General features: G+C 42.4%; 1 protein-coding gene and 1 long non-coding RNA gene across 11 annotated transcripts; one reads left to right on the top strand and one right to left on the bottom strand.

Moving 5' to 3' along the window:
* Window positions 1-889: 889 nt before the first annotated feature.
* LOC143279655 (diphthine methyl ester synthase-like) lies at window positions 890-14,648 on the top strand. 10 transcript variants are annotated; one of them, XR_013054925.1, is made up of 10 exons: window positions 890-1,383; window positions 3,395-3,455; window positions 4,132-4,195; window positions 6,037-6,145; window positions 7,557-7,677; window positions 8,119-8,158; window positions 8,784-8,893; window positions 12,689-13,881; window positions 13,914-13,977; window positions 14,036-14,648. XR_013054925.1 is itself a non-coding variant. In XM_076583689.1 (8 exons), the coding sequence occupies exons 1-8, from the start codon at window positions 1,249-1,251 to the stop codon at window positions 12,895-12,897; spliced, it is 849 nt and encodes a 282-aa protein (XP_076439804.1). In that variant the 5' UTR covers window positions 890-1,248; the 3' UTR covers window positions 12,898-14,648. The 10 variants fall into 10 exon arrangements, 1 of the variants encoding a protein (XP_076439804.1); XR_013054928.1 differs by lacking the exon at window positions 13,914-13,977 and having other exon boundaries at window positions 12,689-13,659; window positions 13,771-13,834; XR_013054927.1 differs by lacking the exon at window positions 14,036-14,648 and having other exon boundaries at window positions 12,689-13,659; window positions 13,771-13,834; window positions 13,946-13,976.
* On the bottom strand, window positions 13,172-15,887 carry LOC143279657 (uncharacterized). The gene is made up of 2 exons (XR_013054929.1): window positions 14,646-15,887; window positions 13,172-14,345 (listed from the first exon to the last, which is right to left on the bottom strand). It is a non-coding gene; the product is annotated as an uncharacterized LOC143279657 (long non-coding RNA).
* Window positions 15,888-21,123: the final 5,236 nt, after the last annotated feature.

The raw sequence follows: 21,123 nt of genomic DNA on the forward strand, positions 1-21,123 counted from the left end.
AGATCTCTTATAGAGTTCTGACATTAGTCAGTTGGATAGTCTTCGTCTTGACCCGTAACCTGCGTTTTCTAAAGACTGATGGCGAGTCCACAGTCACAGCAAGCCCCACTGATATGTCCATACTACACACATGTATGTGTGAATGTAGGCAACGCCGGCGTCCGCCTAGGAAGCGACTGAGAGAATCTGAGCGCCGCGCGCTGCCAGTCAGTGCTTCGTGGAATCACGGCTCAGCCGCCGATACAAGTTTCCTCACCCTCCACTAGACCTTGAGTGGTGGTCTGGACGCTAGTCATTCGGATGAGACGATAAACCGAGCCTCAGTGGCGGTCAGTCCCGGCGTGTGCCGGCAGCATGCACTTAGCGCATATATGAACGGAACCCACTGCCGGCAACAAAAGGGTTGTTCCTGGCAAAATTCTGTAGAAAAATCCACTTCGATAGGAAAAACAAATAAAACTGCACGCAGGAAAAAAAAAGAAAGAAAAAAGGGTGGCGCTGTAGTATAGCGACGCGCTCTCCCTGGGGAGAGCAGCCCGAATTTCACACAGCCGGAGACTGACTTGAAATGATCTGTTGTCAGTGATAAAAAGAAATATAAACTGATACAAATATGTATGTATGTATGTATGTGTGTATGTATATATGTATGTATATATTTGTTTGTTTATTTGTGTGTGTGTGTGTGTGTGTGTGTGTGTGTGTGTGTGTGTGTGTGTGTGTGTGTGTGTGTGTGATCATATGCAAAATTTGCCCGGGGTACAACTGATGTGGGTCTAAATTGTAATCCTGTTGCACGTGGCGGCTGTGTCTCGGCCGCTGACAATCAGCGCCTTCGCCCTCCTCCATCGTCTCTCCTTTGCATGACTCCCTCCTGTGACAGATACTTCTGATGTCGTGTTATGATCCGGTCAAAATAGCTTACTCATGCTTCCCACAACATGTCACAGTTCTCGTGTGTGTTCCGTTTCGGTAAAATGACACATCGATGTTTGTTTAGAAATCTACATTTTATTTGTTACTGTTGATTGTTATGAACGACTGTGCAGTCCGCCGCCCACCCTAAGACAAACAGTTTCAAAGTCTGTCAGCTGTTTTCGTTAAATTACCAAATTTGTAACCATTGATCTCACCACTGAACTTATGAGCAAATCGAGCCAAGGGGCATAAGTCTTATATCCAACGTCAGAGAGCTGTTTCCGGAAGATTTGGATTCACGTGGTTGCTCGTACAAGCGACGTCAACAAAATGTTTTATCTTGTGGGACTTGGGCTTGGAGATGCTAAAGATATCACAGAGAAGGGACTAGAAATTGTGAAAAGAGCCAAAAGGGTGTATTTGGAAGCATACACCTCCATCCTTACAGTTGGGAAAGAAGCACTGGTGAGTCAACTCCAAAAAACGTTCCGAAATAAATAAACACATTTTGATTCATATACTAAAATTTATTAATCATGGGCAGCCTCTCCCAAGTTAGTGCAGGGTGCTAACAAAATATATACATGCAAGACATTTTACAGTGACACAACACACAAAAAAAGAAGGCAGGGCATGCAACTGCGCACAAAGAACACGCACCAGCAGACGCGCATTGACACGCAACATGCACACGTTTGTCACTTTGTGTGTCCTGCCTTTTTCTCATTCTGCGTGTGTGTGACCACATTCCAGGCCTGTTTATGACTTCCCTGATATCTTTGATCATGGCGGCCTTGAAGCTGCTTGTGTGTGTGTGTGTGTGTGTGTGTTTCCTCTTCGAATGTGCTGCAGTAAAAACAAAGGACTGACCACCTTGTAAAAGGCTGCTGAAGATGGTTATATGACCGTACACATCTCTGTGTCTATGGCGGCATTGCTTCTTTCTCAGTGCCACAGCTGAATGCTTTACACACACACTTACACACACACACACACACACACACACACACACATACGCATACACACACTAACAGGGACACATAAGAAGCCCATACTCAAACTTCAGCATTTATTTGAAGTACAAAATTTGCCATCTCACTAACACAAACACCCAGAACACCCAAAACGCCCCCAGATTTCAGTTAACAGAAGTGAACACTGAGACCAAGAGATAGAAATATAGAAAGAAGAAGAGAGAGAGGGGAGGTGTGGATGTGGGAAGGGGGGGCCCAGGGGGTGAGGGGGATGGGTGGGGGGATGAGACAGATATAGAAAGAGGGGGAGAAGGGATGTGGATTGTACATCAGAGCAAACACACAATAGTTAACATAATCACAACTAAACATAAAAAGGATGCAATTAAACCACAAGAATCTTGACTTGTGTTTTCAATTTAGAATAAGTGATGTGTGTTTTTTTCTTTTCTAATCACTTTTAAAACTTTTCCGTCATCTTGGACGGTTATACCTACATGAACAGAAAAGTGAACACACACACACACACACACACACACACACACACACACACACACACACACACACATTATACACAATAAGAAGAAGAAAACACATATTTTCTTTTACTACACAGTGACATTGTAGAAATAAACTAATATTCAACCGAAATAGGTAATTCTCTTTCCGATAAGATGATATGTTCCTTTCTCTCTTTCTTCCTTGGAAGGTTTTCAGGAGCATTTAATGGCAGCACAACATGGCATGTTCTCACTTTTGCTTTCTCGCTCACTGAAGTTGGGCTGCTAACGGCTGTTGCCTGCGAGGGACGGTCGCTTCAAGCGGACCTCAGGATGGCTCGGTCCACTAAAAAAATGTTGGTGGTGCGTGTGCGCGCGCACATACACACACACACACACACACACACACGAACGCGCGCGCACACACACATACACACACATACACATACACACACACATACACACTCACAATGAAACATGCCACATATATCATATCAAAATGCAGATTCTGATAAACAGTGATGAAATTGCACCAGTCAAGTTTATGCATCCAATTATTTAAATCGACAGAAAATCATAATGTAGTGTCAGCAGTGCTAGTAGCAAGCTCAGTACTTAAAAGAAAATAGTATATTGAGATTTTGATCATGAAACAACTCATTGGAGCAGGACTTAACACATTTTGATTTACTGACACAGTGACAGTGGTGAGGGGTCGTTTCCCAGGTGTTTTGGGAAGTTGAATGAATGAGATGTTTATTGCAAAGAAAAACTCATGGCAGTATTTTCTGAGGCTGCCCCTCCCACTCCATTTGAACACTCTCTTACAGTCTCTAAATATCTGAATGAGTTGCCTGTAGTTTATTGGGAAATACTGCAAATACAGTTCTCCTTTTCCTGCACTGACAAGCAGCGAAACACTGCTTTGTATAAGTAATACAACATTTCTCAAAGGAAAGCTTATAGGTAATGATGATTTTATGTATAGTTCTGTTTGAACAGGAACAACACTATGGCAGAGAGATCATCCTGGCAGATCGTGACATGGTGGAGCAAGGTTCAGGTATGGCTGTGACTGTCAGACATTTAATTGTGACAGTTAATGGGCTGTATAAAAACAGACACAGTAGATTCTTTTTTAATATATTGAGGAGAATGGTGGTGTGGGGAAGAGTTAGGAGAGGAAGATAATAGGTTAAACAAAGGTGGCTTTGAGTTTGGATTTTATTAGTAAATGTTCATTATTTCAACTTTTGTTATAATTATAAAGAAATCTGTTATTTTTAACGAAAATATGACCACAAAAATTCACATACACATGTACACACAGATAGACAGGTCAACACATACATCAGTCTACAGAAATCTGAGCAACAAATAGCACTGCATGAAAGGGGGTAGAATGCATTCCCACATCTGCATCCACCCCCCCCCCCCTCAACACACACACACACCCAGCCATCCACCCACACACATATATATACACTCACACACATGACATATACTATAGCTTATTGCAAAAAATTATATAAACATGATTGTGCACACACAAACATACAGATGCATACAGTAATCAGATCTATTTTCTTTCTCTCTAGTCTCTCTCTTAATACATGCATGCACATGCATATATACACACTCACACTCACTCTCTCTCTCTCTCTCTCTCTCTCTCTCTCTCTCTCTCTCTTTCTCAACCATTTATGTTGTGTGATTGTTGATCATTTCTTTTCTGACAGATGAACTGATGGCGGAAGCAGACAAAGAAGACATAGCATTTTTGGTCGTTGGAGACCCACTTGGGTAAGCATTTAGTTGGAGACCCACTTGGGTAAGCATTTAGTTGGAGACCCACTGGGGTAAGCATTTAGTTGGAGACCCACTTGGGTAAGCATTTAGTTGGAGACCCACTGGGGTAAGCATTTAGTTGGAGACCCACTTGGGTAAGCATTCAGTTGGAGACCCACTTGGGTAAGCATTTAGTTGGAGACCCACTGGGGTAAGCATTCAGTTGGAGACCCACTTGGGTAAGCATTCAGTTGGAGACCCACTTGGGTAAGCATTTAGTCGGAGACCCACTTGGGTAAGCATTCAGTTGGAGACCCACTTGGGTAAGCATTTAGTTGGAGACCCACTGGGGTAAACATTTAGTTGGAGACCCACTTGGGTAAACATTTAGTTGGAGACCCACTGGGGTAAACATTTAGTTGGAGACCCACTGGGGTAAACATTTAGTTGGAGACCCACTTGGGTAAACATTTAGTTGGAGACCCACTGGGGTAAACATTTAGTTGGAGACCCACTGGGGTAAGCATGTAGTTGGAGACCCACTTGGGTAAACATTTAGTTGGAGACCCACTGGGGTAAACATTTAGTTGGAGACCCACTGGGGTAAACATTTAGTTGGAGACCCACTTGGGTAAGCATTCAGTTGGAGACCCACTTGGGTAAGCATGTAGTTGGAGACCCACTTGGGTAAGCATTTAGTTGGAGACCCACTTGGGTAAGCATGTAGTTGGAGACCCACTTGGGTAAGCATTTAGTTGGAGACCCACTGGGGTAAGCATGTAGTTGGAGACCCACTTGGGTAAGCATTCAGTTGGAGACCCACTTGGGTAAGCATTTAGTTGGAGACCCGCTGGGGTAAGCATGTAGTTGGAGACCCACTTGGGTAAGCATTTAGTTGGAGACCCACTGGGGTAAGCATGTAGTTGGAGACCCACTGGGGTAAACATTTAGTTGGAGACCCACTTGGGTAAGCATGTAGTTGGAGACCCACTGGGGTAAGCATTTAGTTGGAGACCCACTGGGGTAAGCATGTAGTTGGAGACCCACTTGGGTAAGCATTTAGTTGGAGACCCACTTGGGTAAGCATTTAGTTGGAGACCCACTGGGGTAAGCATTTAGTTGGAGACCCACTTGGGTAAGCATTTAGTTGGAGACCCACTTGGGTAAGCATTTCATTGGAGACCCACTTGGGTAAGCATTTAGTTGCAGATTTTTGCTGGCTGGCACATGTAACTTGAGTTAATTTTAATCCAGAAAAAGAAGCACACAAAGTCATGCACTCTTGACAGTACATAAAATAACAGAATGTCTGAGATCGGAAGGAAGTTACATATGACAGCAACCAACTTTTTCTTGGAAGGTGTACTGAAGCTGTCCTCCTTTCTCTACTTTTAATGCCATTTGTTTTTTGTGTGTTATTTTTTGCCGAGGTTTTGAAGTTCTGAACTGCAAAGATATTTTCAGATCACACAGACATCTTCCTAGAACACAGGAGAGCAGTAGCCTTGTGGTAATGCATCTGGCTAGAAAGTAGGTGTCCATGGGTTTGATTCCTGCATGGACCAAGATTCTTGCTCCTTCCCTCTCCACTTGATACTGTAAGGGTCTGGTTGTTAGTCTTTCAGGTGAGCGTTTTTGTTGTTTAGACTGACAGAAGCCGTGCTCTGTTGTTACTGTTACTATCAGTATCAGTATCAGTGGCTCAAGGAGGCGTCACTGCTACTAATATCTTACTAATATTATGCATGTATCCCAGTTTTATTTAATCCGGTTAATTCTTGGTTGGTTGGTTTTACTTTTGCTGGAGAGGAAGAAGAGACAGTGTACATAACTGCATTCCATCATCTGTCTTTCAGGGCCACAACGCACACTGATCTCATTCTACGTGCAGTGGAAAAAGGCATTCAGTATCGCATCGTTCACAATGCCTCCATCATGAGTGCTATCGGATGCTGCGGTCTTCAGGTATACAGTCTCCATCTCCTGTGAAGTGCAGCCTGTTAGCTTAAAGGGGAAAATATGACTTGGAAACAGTTAAAAAAAACCAAACTGTTCCCATCTCTGCCCCTTGCCGAGGTGACCTTTCTCTCCTAACCCCCTTCCCTGTCACCCCTCCATCTCAGCTCTTCCAACCTTACTGCTGTGCTGCTGTCTGCATCCGTCTTTGTATCCACTGTTAGAATTTTAGATTATCTCTAAGTGTGTCAAAGTTCTACATATGTCATTATCTCTAAGTGTGTCCAAGTTCCATATATACTATTATCTCTAAGTGTGTCCAAGTTCTACCTATGTCATTATCTCTAAGTATGTCAAAGTTCCATATGTGCTATTATCTCTAAGCGTGTCAAAGTTCCATATATGCTATTATCTCTAAGTGTGTCCAAGTTCCATATATGCTATTATCTCTAAGTGTGTCCAAGTTCTACATATGTCATTATCTCTAAGTGTGTCCAAGTTCTACATATGTCATTATCTCTAAGTGTGTCCAAGTTCTACATATGTCATTATCTCTAAGTATGTCAAAGTTCCATATATGCTATTTAAGTGTGACCAAGTTCCATATATGCTGTTGTCTCTAAGTGTGACCAAGTTCCATATTTGCTGTTGTCTCTAAGTGTGTCCAAGTTCCATATTTGCTGTTGTCTCTAAGTGTGTCCACGTTCCACATATACAAGGTACTGTAGGCAGACTGACAAAGGTATACACAGCTACATGTGATGACAATGAAGTATGATATAGACTGATGATACTGGCACTTGGTTGTATATTTGTTTCCAGTAGGATAATGTAAGAATTGTTTTTATACTGTATTGCTGTTATATATATTGACAGGTTATGTTTGATTTTCAGTGTGTATTGTAGCTTTTTATTTTCTATTATAGAATGATGTGGTATAATCACAGCAAGATTTACCAGCAGTTTATAACTTTTTAAATAACTGTTGTTTAATTCAACTTGATTCACTGGGAATATATTTTATGTGTGCATGTGTATGTATACACAAATTTGCACAGATTCAGTCTTGCTAACTTAACAAAAAATATGATTTGAAATTGAATGTACTTTATATTAAATTTGAAATAACTATGTTTCACCTCTTCCTACTGCTGCAACTTTTTCTTCATATATAGAACCCCCCAGCCTCCACACCAGTTCCCACCATCTCCTTGCAAAGCAAGTACAATGAAGATAGTTTATGCTTTGTACTCTGAGTCATATTTATAGTTTGTGAGATAGTCTATGCCTACCGCACTAAGTAATATTCATTGTTTGAAGGGTATACTTTCTTCGACTGAGGAGGAAGTTCTTATACCAGCCAGCCAATAGAGCTAATGTCCATGAATATTCAGTAGTTTTGTGTTTCCTTTGTCTGCAGTTATATAACTTTGGAGAGGCGGTGTCAATAGTGTTCTGGACAGACACATGGAGACCTGACAGCTTTTACGACAAAATCGCTGTCAATGTGGAACGGGGCATGCACACGCTTTGCTTGCTGGGTAAATGCAGTGGAACTGTGTGTGCAATTTTTTTCTTCTTTTGTTTTTTCCTTTTCTTTATTGTATGTGTGTGAATGTGTTTGTGTGTGTGTGTGTGTGTGTGTGTGCACATGCTCAGAGGTGTTCATGGATCGTTTGATGTGTACAATGATCTGCATTGTTATTAAAATGTTGTTTTTTTTTGGTTTTTTTCTTAGATATTACCATTGCTGATCTGTAAAAAAAACCCAAAAAAACCCCAACTTCCACAATAAGTTTCTATGTTCAGTGTCATGCAGTCGTATTGTTATTAGATTTATATATATATATATATATGAACACTTTTAGAATTTCAGAGTGTAAAGTTAAGATTTGTTATGACAGTATGCGTGTGAGTTTTACTACTGTTATTTTATAATACATGTGATGTTTATTGTTATGTTTTATTTTGAATTCTGTCAGATATCAAAGTCAAGGAGCAGTCTCTTGAAAATTTGATGAGGTGCGTATCAAATTTCTTGTTTGTCATGTAGTCATAGGCTTTTAGTTTTTGTTTTACTTCATGTGCATGAGTGTAGGTGGGTGTAAAAATAGATGTATGCATTATAGACAGGTATGTAAAGAAATGTTGGTAGTACAAATCAACCCTTGAACCAAACTAAACCAAATCATATGCATACACACATGCGCATGTATGCAAATGCACACTCCCACACACATGCAAAAACACATATATATACACGCACAGACATAGACACACATGCACTTGAAATACAGTAAACTTGAATGTAGGACAGTCCTGATTTTAAAAAAAAACTTATACTGGCATATGTAAGGCATAGTTTAGGCTGCAGACGTTTCCAAATGTTTTATCATTTAAGAACAAAACAAGAACAGAAAAACAGGATTTAGGTTGCCAAGCTATTCAATGATAACTGTAGTTAACAGCAATATGGAAAGATACTGTAATGTTTTTACACTGTAATACATTTATATATATATATATATATATATATGGTTGTGTATGAAGCTGTTGAAGTATGTAACATTTATGAAATTGATTCAGTGTTTTGTTAAGCAGTTTTGTGTAGTTTGCACACATGAGCATGTGGCCTTTTCTGTTCCAGGGGACGCAAAATTTATGAACCTCCGAGGTTTATGTCAGCTAGCCTTGCAGCAGAACAGCTGTTGGAAATTGTTGAAAAGAAGACAGCTGAGGACTCTACACAAAAGCTAGGTACATAGTAGGTTCTTGATGCGTTTAACATGTGTGATTTCATGGATGTGTGTTTAGGACAGTTCATTATTATGTTTTTACATGAGGAATGAATATGGAAATGCATTTGGAAAGGGTTTATATGAACTAGTTGTTTTAAGCAAAATTTTTCTAACACACATGCACGCAATAACACACACACATACACTCTCCCTCTCTCTTATACACACACATTGACATACACACAATTCCCTTTGAAAATTTTTAATGTATAAACTAGTATGATTCATAATAACCTTGTCCTGTTTCTTCATATTTTGAGGTGATTGTTGTCAGTGTGGTGTGTTTAGCCATTGTGGATTGTTTCAGTGTTTGTTGTTAGTGTGGTGTGTTTAGCCATTGTGGATTGTTTCAGTGTTTGTTGTCAGTGTGGTGTGTTTAGCCATTGTGGATTGTTTCAGTGATTGTCAGTGTGGTGTGTTTAGCCATTGTGGATTGTTTCAGTGATTGTTGTCAGTGTGGTGTGTTTAGCCATTGTGGATTGTTTCAGCGTTTCTTGTCAGTGTGGTGTGTTTAGCCATTGTGGTTTGTTTCAGTGTTTGTTGTCAGTGTGGTGTGTTTAGCCATTGTGGATTGTTTCAGTGATTGTTGTCAGTGTGGTGTGTTTAGCCATTGTGGATTGTTTCAGTGATTGTTGTCAGTGTGGTGTGGATTGTTTCAGTGATTGTTGTCAGTGTGGTGTGTTTAGCCATTGTGGATTGTTTCAGTGATTGTTGTCAGTGTGGTGTGTTTAGCCATTGTGGATTGTTTCAGTGATTGTTGTCAGTGTGGTGCGTTTAGCCATTGTGGATTGTTTCAGTGATTGTTGTCAGTGTGGTGTGTTTAGCCATTGTGGATTGTTTCAGTGTTGTCAGTGTGGTGTGTTTAGCCATTGTGGATTGTTTCAGTGATTGTTGTCAGTGTGGTGTGTTTAGCCATTGTGGATTGTTTCAGTGTTGTCAGTGTGGTGTGTTTAGCCATTGTGGATTGTTTCAGTGATTGTTGTCAGTGTGGTGTGTTTAGCCATTGTGGATTGTTTCAGTGATTGTTGTCAGTGTGGTGTGTTTAGCCATTGTGGATTGTTTCAGTGTTTGTTGTCAGTGTGGTGTGTTTAGCCATTGTGGATTGTTTCAGTGATTGTTGTCAGTGTAGTGTGTTTAGCCATTGTGGATTGTTTCAGTGATTGTTGTCAGTGTGGTGTGTTTAGCCATTGTGGATTGTTTCAGTGATTGTTGTCAGTGTGGTGTGTTTAGCCATTGTGGATTGTTTCAGTGATTGTTGTCAGTGTGGTGTGTTTAGCCATTGTGGATTGTTTCAGCGTTTCTTGTCAGTGTGGTGTGTTTAGCCATTGTGGATTGTTTCAGTGTTTCTTGTCAGTGTGGTGTGTTTAGCCATTGTGGATTGTTTCAGTGATTGTTGTCAGTGTGGTGTGTTTAGCCATTGTGGATTGTTTCAGTGATTGTTGTCAGTGTGGTGTGTTTAGCCATTGTGGATTGTTTCAGTGATTGTTGTCAGTGTGGTGTGTTTAGCCATTGTGGATTGTTTCAGCGTTTCTTGTCAGTGTGGTGTGTTTAGCCATTGTGGATTGTTTCAGTGATTGTTGTCAGTGTGGTGTGTTTAGCCATTGTGGATTGTTTCAGTGTTTGTTGTCAGTGTGGTGTGTTTAGCCATTGTGGATTGTTTCAGCGTTTCTTGTCAGTGTGGTGTGTTTAGCCATTGTGGATTGTTTCAGTGATTGTTGTCAGTGTGGTGTGTTTAGCCATTGTGGATTGTTTCAGTGTTTGTTGTCAGTGTGGTGTGTTTAGCCATTGTGGATTGTTTCAGTGATTGTCAGTGTGGTGTGTTTAGCCATTGTGGATTGTTTCAGTGATTGTTGTCAGTGTGGTGTGTTTAGTCATTGTGGATTGTTTCAGTGATTGTTGTCAGTGTGGTGTGTTTAGCCATTGTGGATTGTTTCAGTGATTGTTGTCAGTGTGGTGTGTTTAGCCATTGTGGATTGTTTCAGTGATTGTTGTCAGTGTGGTGTGTTTAGCCATTGTGGATTGTTTCAGTGATTGTTGTCAGTGTGGTGTGTTTAGCCATTGTGGATTGTTTCAGTGATTGTTGTCAGTGTGGTGTGTTTAGCCATTGTGGGTTGTTTCAGTGATTGTTGTCAGTGTGGTGTGTTTAGCCATTGTGGATTGTTTCAGTGATTGTTGTCAGTGTGGTGTGTTTAGCCATTGTGGATTGTTTCAGTGATTGTTGTCAGTGTGGTGTGTTTAGCCACTGTGGATTGTTTCAGTGATTGTTGTCAGTGTGGTGTGTTTAGCCATTGTGGATTGTTTCAGTGATTGTCAGTGTGGTGTGTTTAGCCATTGTGGATTGTTTCAGTGATTGTTGTCAGTGTGGTGTGTTTAGCCATTGTGGATTGTTTCAGTGATTGTTTGCATGGTATGCATGGACTGGTTGAAGTGTTCCTATTTTTTGCAACATGTGAAACGCTTGCATGTTTATATATGTATAATATTTATATATGTATATACATATTTATATGATTTTATGTAAATGATTATGTAATTATCTGAAGTCCCTCCCTCCTGCCATTCCCCTTTGGATTTATTTTCATTTATTAACTGCTTTGCAAGTGTGGTGCATACGTTGAATGTGTTTCAGTGTTGTGTGATATGCAGTGCTGTACAAAGATAAATGAATGAACAACACCATAACACTTTCCTGTGTTTATCTAACGTCAGTGCATTAAGTCTTTGTCTCGTCTCTTCTTTAGTTCAACTGACAGAGTATCCTGGGTGATATAGAATCTCCTGGTCTTGTCTCCTCACTAGTTCTACTGATTTAGTGTTCCTGGGTGATATAGAATCTCCTGGTCTTGTCTCCTCACTAATTCTACTGATTTAGTATCCTGGGTGATATAGAATGTCCTGGTCTTGTCTCCTCACTAATTCTACTGATTTAGTATCCTGGGTGATATAGAATCTCCTGGTCTTGCCTCCTCACTAATTCTACTGATTTAGTATCCTGGGTGATATAGAATCTCCTGGTCTTGTCTCCTCACTAATTCTACTGATTTAGTGTCCTGGGTGATATAGAATATCCTGGTCTTGTCTCCTAACTAGTTTTACTGATTTAGTGTTCTGGGTGATATAGAATCTCCTGGTCTTGTCTCCTCACTAATTCTACTGATTTAGTATCCTGGGTGATATAGAATCTCCTGGTCTCGCCTCCTCACTAATTCTACTGATTTAGTATCCTGGGTGATATAGAATCTCCTGGTCTTGTCTTCATTTTTTCACTGATGGATTCACCTCCTGGGCAAAGTATAATCTCCTTCTCCGTGTCAGTTTTGTTGATGGATTAATCTCTTTGGTAAAATATACTATCTTTGTCCATTCATCATTGTTTGTTTTTTTATTGTACTGCATTGCACTTTCTGTCACAACAGTTGTCTTGTGTCAATCTGGGGCTGCTCTCCCAGTGCAGCACAACTGTTTTTTTTCTTTGTTTTTTTTTTCTTTCTTTTTCAGTCTGCATTTGTAATGGTCCCACACAGGGAAAACCCTTTTTCTGCCATGGGTTCTTTCACTCATGCATGTTTGCATACTGTATATGGGATCTTGATTTATTGTCCCAGCTGAAAGACTATCACCCAGACTTGATTAATTGTCTCCTCTGAAAGACTATCATCCAGGCCACCATTCAGGATATTGTGGAGAAGAGAGGGGAGTAAACATCGTGCTATGTATCAGTTCCACTGATGGATCAACCCTGTTCTGTTGGCAGCCCTGACAGCGGAGACGCTATGCGTGGGTCTGGCGCGTGTTGGAGCGGAGGACCAGAAAGTTGTGACGGCCACTTTGAAGCAGATGGCCTCAGTAGACCTGGGCGGTCCTCTCCACTCCCTGGTCATCCCCGGCCACATGCACCCCATGGAGAAAGACATGTTGAGGCTGTTTGCCCTGGACGACTCTGTCAAGAGTTTCTTGTTGTAGTTTTGTGCTTGTATGTTCTACATATATGTTACTGCGTGTGTACAGTCTTGGAAGTCTGGACAAAAAAGAGAACCATTTCCAGATATGGGATAATCTTGGAATAATGTTTTGTCTTTCAGGGTCACGGAAAGGGTTGGAATTTTGATAAAACCTTTGATCACTACCATTCAGCTAAGAACTTAATGCAATAAAAAAAAAAAAAGTACAGGAATTTTTTTTCTTATTTCTTTTTTAATGATGAATGTTAACACTGATACAAGAATATCCGCTGGTCTTTTTCGTCAGCAGCAGACAAATTTCTGAATCAGTTTTGAAGATCTTCAGTCTGTTCTGGTAAAAGGAAGGGAAAGACTATGGAATTTAGACTGTTCGCATCTCCTCGGTAGTATAGTGGTCAGTATCCCTGACTGTCAGGCAGGAAGCAGGGGTTCAGTTCAGAGAGGTTTTAAGGGGGAAGGTGGAACAATGGTTAAGATGCTTAGCTGCCAACATAGAGAGTCTGTGAAGGTGTGGGTTCGAATCCCACTCTCGCCCTTTCTCCCAAGTTTGACTTGAAAATAAAACTGAGGTCTAGTCATTCAGATGAGACGCTAAACTGAGGTCTAGTTATTCAGATGAGACGCTAAACTGAGGTCTAGTTATTCAGAGGAGACACTAAACTGAGGTCTAGTTATTCAGATGAAACGCTAAACTGAGTGTCTAGTTATTCAGATGAAACGCTAAACTGAGGTCTAGTTATTCAGATGAGGCGCTAAACTGAGTGTCTAGTTATTCAGATGAGACGCTAAACTGAGGTCTAGTTATTCAGATGAGTCTATTCAGATGAGACGCTAAACTGAGTGTCTAGTTATTCAGAGGAGATGCTGAACTGAGGTCTAGTTATTCAGATGAGACGCTAAACTGAGGTCTAGTTATTCAGATGAGACGCTAAACTGAGGTCTAGTTATTCAGATGAGTCTATTCAGATGAGACGCTAAACTGAGTGTCTAGTTATTCAGATGAAACGCTGAACTGAGGTCTAGTTATTCAGATGAGAAGCTAAACTGAGGTCTAGTTATTCAGATGAGACGCTAAACTGAGGTCTAGTTATTCAGATGAGAGGTCTAGTTATTCAGATGAGATGAGATGCTAAACTGAGGTCTCGTGTGCAGCAAGCACTTGCCGCACTGAAAAAGAACGCATGGCAATGAGAGTGTTGTCCTCTGGTGTAATTCTGTCAAATATCAAGGTCAAGGTGTGGTGCGGCGTATATGAATTTGTTTGAAAGCAGTGACACCTCCTTGAGAAACTGAGACTGTGGGAACCCTGTTTGTGGTTCTGTGCTGTATATAAAAGAAAACTGGCAGACCCAGGACTGTGTGGGACCTTGAAGAGAAAGAGAGCTGGAGAGTCAAGGCACACAGCCCCACAAACAGCAGTCAGAAGAGACGTGGTGCTCTCTTTCAGATCTGAAGAGTTAAGGCCTGACAGCACACTGCCCCTCAAACAGCAGTCAGAAGAGACGTGGTGCTCTCTTTCAGATCTGAAGAGTTAAGGCCTGACAGCACACTGCCCCTCAAACAGCAGTCAGAAGAGACGTGGTGCTCTCTTTCAGATCTGAAGAGTTAAGGCCTGACACAGCACACTGCCCCACAAACAGCAGTCAGAAGAGACGTGGTGCTCTCTTTCAGATCTGAAGAGTTAAGGCCTGACACAGCACACTGCCCCACAAACAGCAGTCAGAAGAGACGTGGTGCTCTCTTTCAGACCTGAAGAGTTAAGGCCTGACACAGCACACTGCCCCACAAACAGCAGTCAGAAGAGACGTGGTGCTCTCTTTCAGATCTGAAGAGTTAAGGCCTGACACAGCACACTGCCCCTCAAACAGCAGTCAGAAGAGATGTGATGCTCTCTTTCAGATCTGAAGAGTTAAGGCCTGACAGCACACTGCCCCACAAACAGCAGTCAGAAGAGACGTGGTGCTCTCTTTCAGATCTGAAGAGTTAAGGCCTGACAGCACACTGCCCCACAAACAGCAGTCAGAAGAGACGTGATGCTCTCTTTCAGATCTGAAGAGTTAAGGCCTGACAGCACACTGCCCCACAAACAGCAGTCAGAAGAGACGTGATGCTTTCTCTCCATCCACTCAACCACCAGAGGGCACTGAGAGGACTGACTGACTGACTAAATGTGTTGCATATAAACTTTGGGAAAAAAACATGTGACAAAGCGTTATGCAACAGACAGTACAAGGATGTGTATGTAAGGTGTGATGCTGAGGGATTGGTGTGACTGGTGCCTGAAGTATACATGCCCAGTGAATGAGTGGATTATGAATGGGAGGGATTGGTGTGACTGGTGCCTGAAGTATACATGCCCAGTGAATGAGTGGATTATGAATGGGAGGGATTGGTGTGACTGGTGCCTGAAGTATACACGCCCAGTGAATGAGTGGATTATGAATGGGTGACTGAATCAGTGAATGAACTCATGGAAGTTGTTTTTATATTCTTTTTTTTTCTGTCTGAAGTAATGAATTAAAAGGTTTTCACTTCACTGACAACTGATTTTGCTGTTTGAAATTTACGCTGTTTTCTATCAACAGAGCTCCAGCTGTTTTTTGGTGTTTTTTCCCCATGTTTATTTATTTTGAATCAATAATTGTCATTTGACTGAATGAAAAATATGAAAATAAAATTGCCCCTGTACAAGGATCAATAAAGTCATATTGTACATATATCATTGTAGAATGTATGAACTGCATTATAATTTTTTTTTAAAAGATGGAAGGTTGATAGAAAATGTGTTTGAGAATTGTGTGGTTTTGAAATTATGGTCATATGCATCACTTGGAAAGGAGAAAGCATGGAAAGGAGAAAGCATGGAAGTAGAATGTTTGGTGAGAAGTACTGAAGACACTAGGAAAGAAACTAAGTCACATGCTCTAAAATCCAGACCTGAAACATGATGAATGTAACATTGTATGGTGGAATGGGGAATAATAAAATAAATATGAATACAAACACAAGGCTACTGTGTTGATTATTGTCAGCCTGATTCTACTGTTTCCTTTTTCCATGCAATATATGTCAATATCTAGATATATATGTCTTTTAAAAAAAAATATATATATATATAGTAGTAGGCCTCCTTCGGTCATGGCTGACCATGGATAGAGTATATCCGACCTAATGTCTAATTCGGCTGTCTGTTTGGACCAAGCAGCGTCGCCTGTGACTGTAGAGACCGATGCGAGAGAGACAGTCTCTGTCGCAGCGGTCACATGTATAAGCTGATGCTGGTCTGTTGGCTGCCGTCCCTTTTCTGCAAGCTCGCTTTTCTGCTGCAGCAGCTGACAGTTTGTCCTCACCAATCCGTAGCTGATTCTTGAGAGTGCTTTTCCATCTGTTGCGGTCATCTGCAAGGTCCTCCCAGGACTCAGTGTTGATCTCAAGTGCTTTCATGTCACGTTTGCAAACGTCTTTGTATCTCAGCTGTGGGCGGCCGATGCTTCTCTGCCCCGTGGCGAGCTCTCCATAAAGGATGTCTTTTGGGATGTGACCATCTTCCATGCAGTGAACGTGGCCCAGCCGGTGCAGCCGACGTTGCCTCAGCATGGTATACATGGTTGGGAGGCCAGCGCGAGTCAGGACTTCGTTATTTGTCACCTTGTCTTGCCAGGAGATGCCGAGTATGTGCCGTTGGCTTCTCAGGTGGAAGGTATTGAGCCTTTGCTCCTGACGAGCATGTGTGGTCCATGCCTCACTGACATACAGCAAGGTGCTGAGGACGCAGGCGTTGTATACAGCCATCTTTGTGGTCAGCTTGGGATTTGTCCGCACTCTTTGTGTGAGGCGGGCTAGTGTTGTGGCTGCCTTCCCGATCCTCTTGTCGATATATATATATATATATATATATATATATATATATATATGACTCCAAAATCTAGTGAAATGAATTACTTTGTCCTTGATTACAATTCAAGGTCAAAACATCAAATTTTGATACATTTTTCATCCAGTGCTTAATTGAATCAAATGAAACTTTGCACAATCTTATCATTAGTCTGTTAAATTTTATTATTTTCCTTTGCTATATCTGCGGATTTTCACAAAACAGGAAAGATCATACAGGCAGGTATTCTATTGCTTTTACTTTCATTGCATGAACAGCAATATGTCTGATTCACAAGGACTGTCATTGGTAGTGGGCATTGCCGCTGAAGAGGATTAGTCACCAACTGTCACTGGTAGCGGGCATTGCCGCTGAAGAGGATTAGTCACCGTCACTGGTAGCAGGCATTGCCGCTGAAGAGGATTAGTCACCAACTGTCATTGGTAGCGGGCATTGCCGCTGAAGAGGATTAGTCACCAACTGTCACTGGTAGCGGGCATTGCTGCTGAAGAGGATTAGTCACCAACTGTCACTGGTAGCGGGCATTGCCGCTGAAGAGGATTAGTCACCAACTGTCATTGGTAGCGGGCATTGCCGCTGAAGAGGATTAGTCACCAACTGTCACTGGTAGCGGGCATTGCCGCTGAAGAGGATTAGTCACCAACTGTCATTGGTAGCGGGCATTGCCGCTGAAGAGGATTAGTCACCAAAAGAGAAAAAAGGAGAAAAGCTTTGCAGTGCTTGCTCTGATTCAACATATACAGTACACAGGACACCACCTGCGATGCCCCTTGCTTTGAAGCAGACCCTGAGTGGGTGAGTGCACACCTGCACCTGTCTGGAGACTGTGTGACCATGCCCTCCAGTAACAGTGCCTACTTATCTGCCAACACCAAACTTCTGACGTGAACTCACTACAACTTTAAAGTGAGGAAATGGAGAGGAAACAGATCACAGCAAGAGCAGGGCATCAAAGGCCACAGAATTGGGACAATCTCTTAACCCTTTCACCGCCAAGCTTGCATTTATGCACAGACGTGGTAGAGGACCCATGTCACTGAAAGGTGACCATTCACTGGTCTGTTATCCATGAACCTACTGCTCTTAATGTTCGGTGGTAGGATAGGCCATATTTTCTATACATTGCAGAGAGAATCCCCAGCTATTCTTAGCCACTGCCTTTTCTGTGTTCATACCACAAGGGAATTTGTACTCTAATTTGACTGGTGGTGAAAGGGTTAAACATTTTCTGATGATGGATATGAATGCTGCTGCTGTTGCAACAGAGATCCAGTTAGGTTTGGGACTTTAGTTTGTCAGAGGTATATGCATCCTTTTATAACCTCCATCAACCAAGTCTGAGAAATAAAGACAATTGTAGCAGATTGTTTAGAAAATTGAGCAGTCAAACACATACTGTGGAAGCCACACTTGAACATGGATGACCCCTGTTTGTGGTCGCAATCCTTCCAGGCGCGTCCATGTCACACTCAGATTTTGGGTCGGAGCCGTCCACAGGTAAAACATTGGACATAATCTTTATTCCCAACAAGGTTTGAACCAGTGCTAGTCATCCATCCATAACCATTTCATCATAGCAACTGGTTGATGACATCTGTTGTACATGAGAGGGGCTCCGTGTCATTATTTTAGCAACCATGTGATGGGGAGTGGCATGGTGTCACTGTTCATACAAATTTGTATGATTTCTGAGACATCATTCCTGCCCCTTTGTTCTGTCTCCTGCACAGGCCTTCCCAGTGTTTGCAGACACAGTTTAAAATGTATTGTTGCTGATGAACATAACGAATGAACGAAGGACAAAGAACATTATTCCAAACTTGAGGATCATGATTCGATATGTTGCAGTGGCCAATTTTGGCCATCACCACAACAGACTTTGGAGAGCACATGCAACTAGTCAAATTAACTGACTGCTGCATGGATGGTGTTGATAATATAAACTTTTGACCAGTGTTGATTTTTTTTTTCATTGCGGCCCAAAGTGCTTCCTGCCAGACTCTGTCAAATGGCCAGTGGAAGTCCATGAAGACATGGTAATACTCCCTGTGGTGTTGGAGGTGTTTTTTGCAAAGGGCACACATGTTAAAGACCTGTTTGATGGTACTCCTGACTTTACACAATCCAACATGTTCTCCAGCAGTAAAGGTGTCTGTACAGCTGTATGAATTTTCATTGGAAATGGCAGATGGCAGAATGATATTTAAGCATGATATGAGAACCAACAAATATTGTCAACAATATTCTGTGAATGCCTATGTTTGTCTGCCTGTCTGTCTGTTCCCCTGCCCCCTTTCATTCTCTCCCTTTTCACTCTCTCTCTCTCTCTCTCTCTCTCTCCCCTCTTGCACTCAAAATGTCTTCCCATCTTTGCTTTCACATTTACTTAAAAATATATATATGTGAGTGTGTGTGTCACTGTGTGTGTGTGTGTGCGTGCGTGCGTGCATGTGTGTGTGTGTGTGTGTGTGCATGCGTATGTGTGAGTGTGTACACAGAGAGAGCAAGAGCGCTTTGTTTTGATGAAAGATCCGGATTGTGATCTTCAATTTCTTCTTTTTGAATGTGAATTACTCTGTTCTCCAGTTTCTTCTTGTTCCTTTGTGGTAGAGAGCAGTATGTAAAAACATTGTCCAGGCTTTTGTTTAGCCCCAGTTAATAAAGATCTCTCTCTCTCTCTCTCTCTCTCTCTCTCTCTCACCCTCTCTCTCTATGTGTCTCGGTCTGAATGCATCTGTTTCTGCCTCTAACTGCTAAGCACTGTCAATGGCTGTTCTGACTCCTGCACTGACTGACGTCTTCCTCTAACTGCTAAGCGCTGTCAATGGCTGTTCTGACTCCTGCACTGACTGACGTCTTCCTCTAACTGCTAAGCGCTGTCAATGGCCGTTCTGACTCCTGCACTGACTGATGTCTTCCTCTAACTGCTAAGCGCTGTCAATGGCTGTCTGACTGACGTCTTCCTCTAACTGCTAAGCGCTGTCAATGGCCGTTCTGACTCCTGCACTGACTGACGTCTGCCTCTAACTGCTAAGCGCTGTCAATGGCTGTCTGACTGACGTCTTCCTCTAACTGCTAAGCGCTGTCAATGGCTGTCTGACTGACGTCTTCCTCTAACTGCTAAGCGCTGTCAGTGGCTGTTCTGACTCCTGCACTGACTGACGTCTTCCTCTAACTGCTAAGCGCTGTCAGTGGCTGTTCTGACTCCTGCACTGACTGACGTCTGCCTCTAACTGCTAAGCGCTGTCAGTGGCTGTTCTGACTCCTGCACTGACTGACGTCTTCCTCTAACTGCTAAGCGCTGTCAGTGGCTGTTGACTCCTGCACTGACTGACGTCTTCCTCTAACTGCTAAGCGCTGTCAGTGGCTGTTGACTCCTGCACTGACTGACGTCTTCCTCTAACTGCTAAGCGCTGTCAGTGGCTGTTGACTCCTGCACTGACTGACGTCTTCCTCTAACTGCTAAGCGCTGTCAATGGCCTGTTCTGACTCCTGCACTGACTGACGTCTTCCTCTAACTGCTAAGCGCTGTCAGTGGCTGTTCTGACTCCTGCACTGACTGACGTCTTCCTCTAACTGCTAAGCGCTGTCAATGGCTGTTCTGACTCCTGCACTGACTGACGTCTTCCTCTAACTGCTAAGCGCTGTCAGTGGACTGTTCTGACTCCTGCACTGACTGATGTCTTCCAGCTGGTTCCATTCCATTCTGCTGCTGTTCAAATGAAAAACAAATTCCTCCACTGTTCTGCAGAATGGAATGGCAAAGGTTTGCTTTTCTTAATTGTTCTTCTTTCTAGTGACTTCTTCTGTTTGATGCTCAGGGTCGAAATGTTGATTGTTGATTCTTCTTCTTCTTTCCCTTCTCTACCGCCTTCATCATAGTGAAGATTCTGTAGATTATAAGGGGGGTTTGCCTGTTGTTTGAGTCACTTGTGGCACAGTTTGCTGGGTCCGGGGATGCTGGGAGGATGGGGATGGGTGGGGGGTGGGGAGCTGGGAGGGGGGGGGGGGGGGGGGAGTGGATCAGATTTGGGACTTGAAGCCTTCCAGGGTGGGGCTGAGGGCAACTTCAGCAGGAAGGCTGGATTGTTGTTGAGAAGAGGCTCCCTGTGCAATTCCAACAAGCAAGTGGAGTTTCCTTTGGATCTCGCTCTCCAGGGCCTTCATGTGACTTGTTCTTGGTCTGGGCCTCAGTGGCATCTTCTCAGTGTTCTTTCCCAGAGAAGTTACTGCATGGTTTTAGTGTGCACTGTTGGGTTTCTTGCTTCCTGGGTTTTATTGTCCATTATTTCTTCATTTTTCTTTTCTTGCGGTCTCTTTGACCAGTCACCA

This window comes from Babylonia areolata, chromosome 3 (genome assembly GCF_041734735.1).
Source record: "Babylonia areolata isolate BAREFJ2019XMU chromosome 3, ASM4173473v1, whole genome shotgun sequence".
Lineage (NCBI taxonomy): Eukaryota > Metazoa > Mollusca > Gastropoda > Neogastropoda > Buccinidae > Babylonia > Babylonia areolata.

Bases quoted from the DNA above. Each gene is read 5' to 3' on its own strand.
- LOC143279655 (XM_076583689.1), top strand. From the start codon at position 1,249: ATGTTTTATCTTGTGGGACTTGGGCTTGGAGATGCTAAAGATATCACA. The intron at 4,196-6,036 runs GTAAGCATTTAG...TCTGTCTTTCAG, and splicing joins GTCGTTGGAGACCCACTTGG to GGCCACAACGCACACTGATC. The intron at 8,159-8,783 runs GTGCGTATCAAA...TTTCTGTTCCAG, and splicing joins TCTCTTGAAAATTTGATGAG to GGGACGCAAAATTTATGAAC.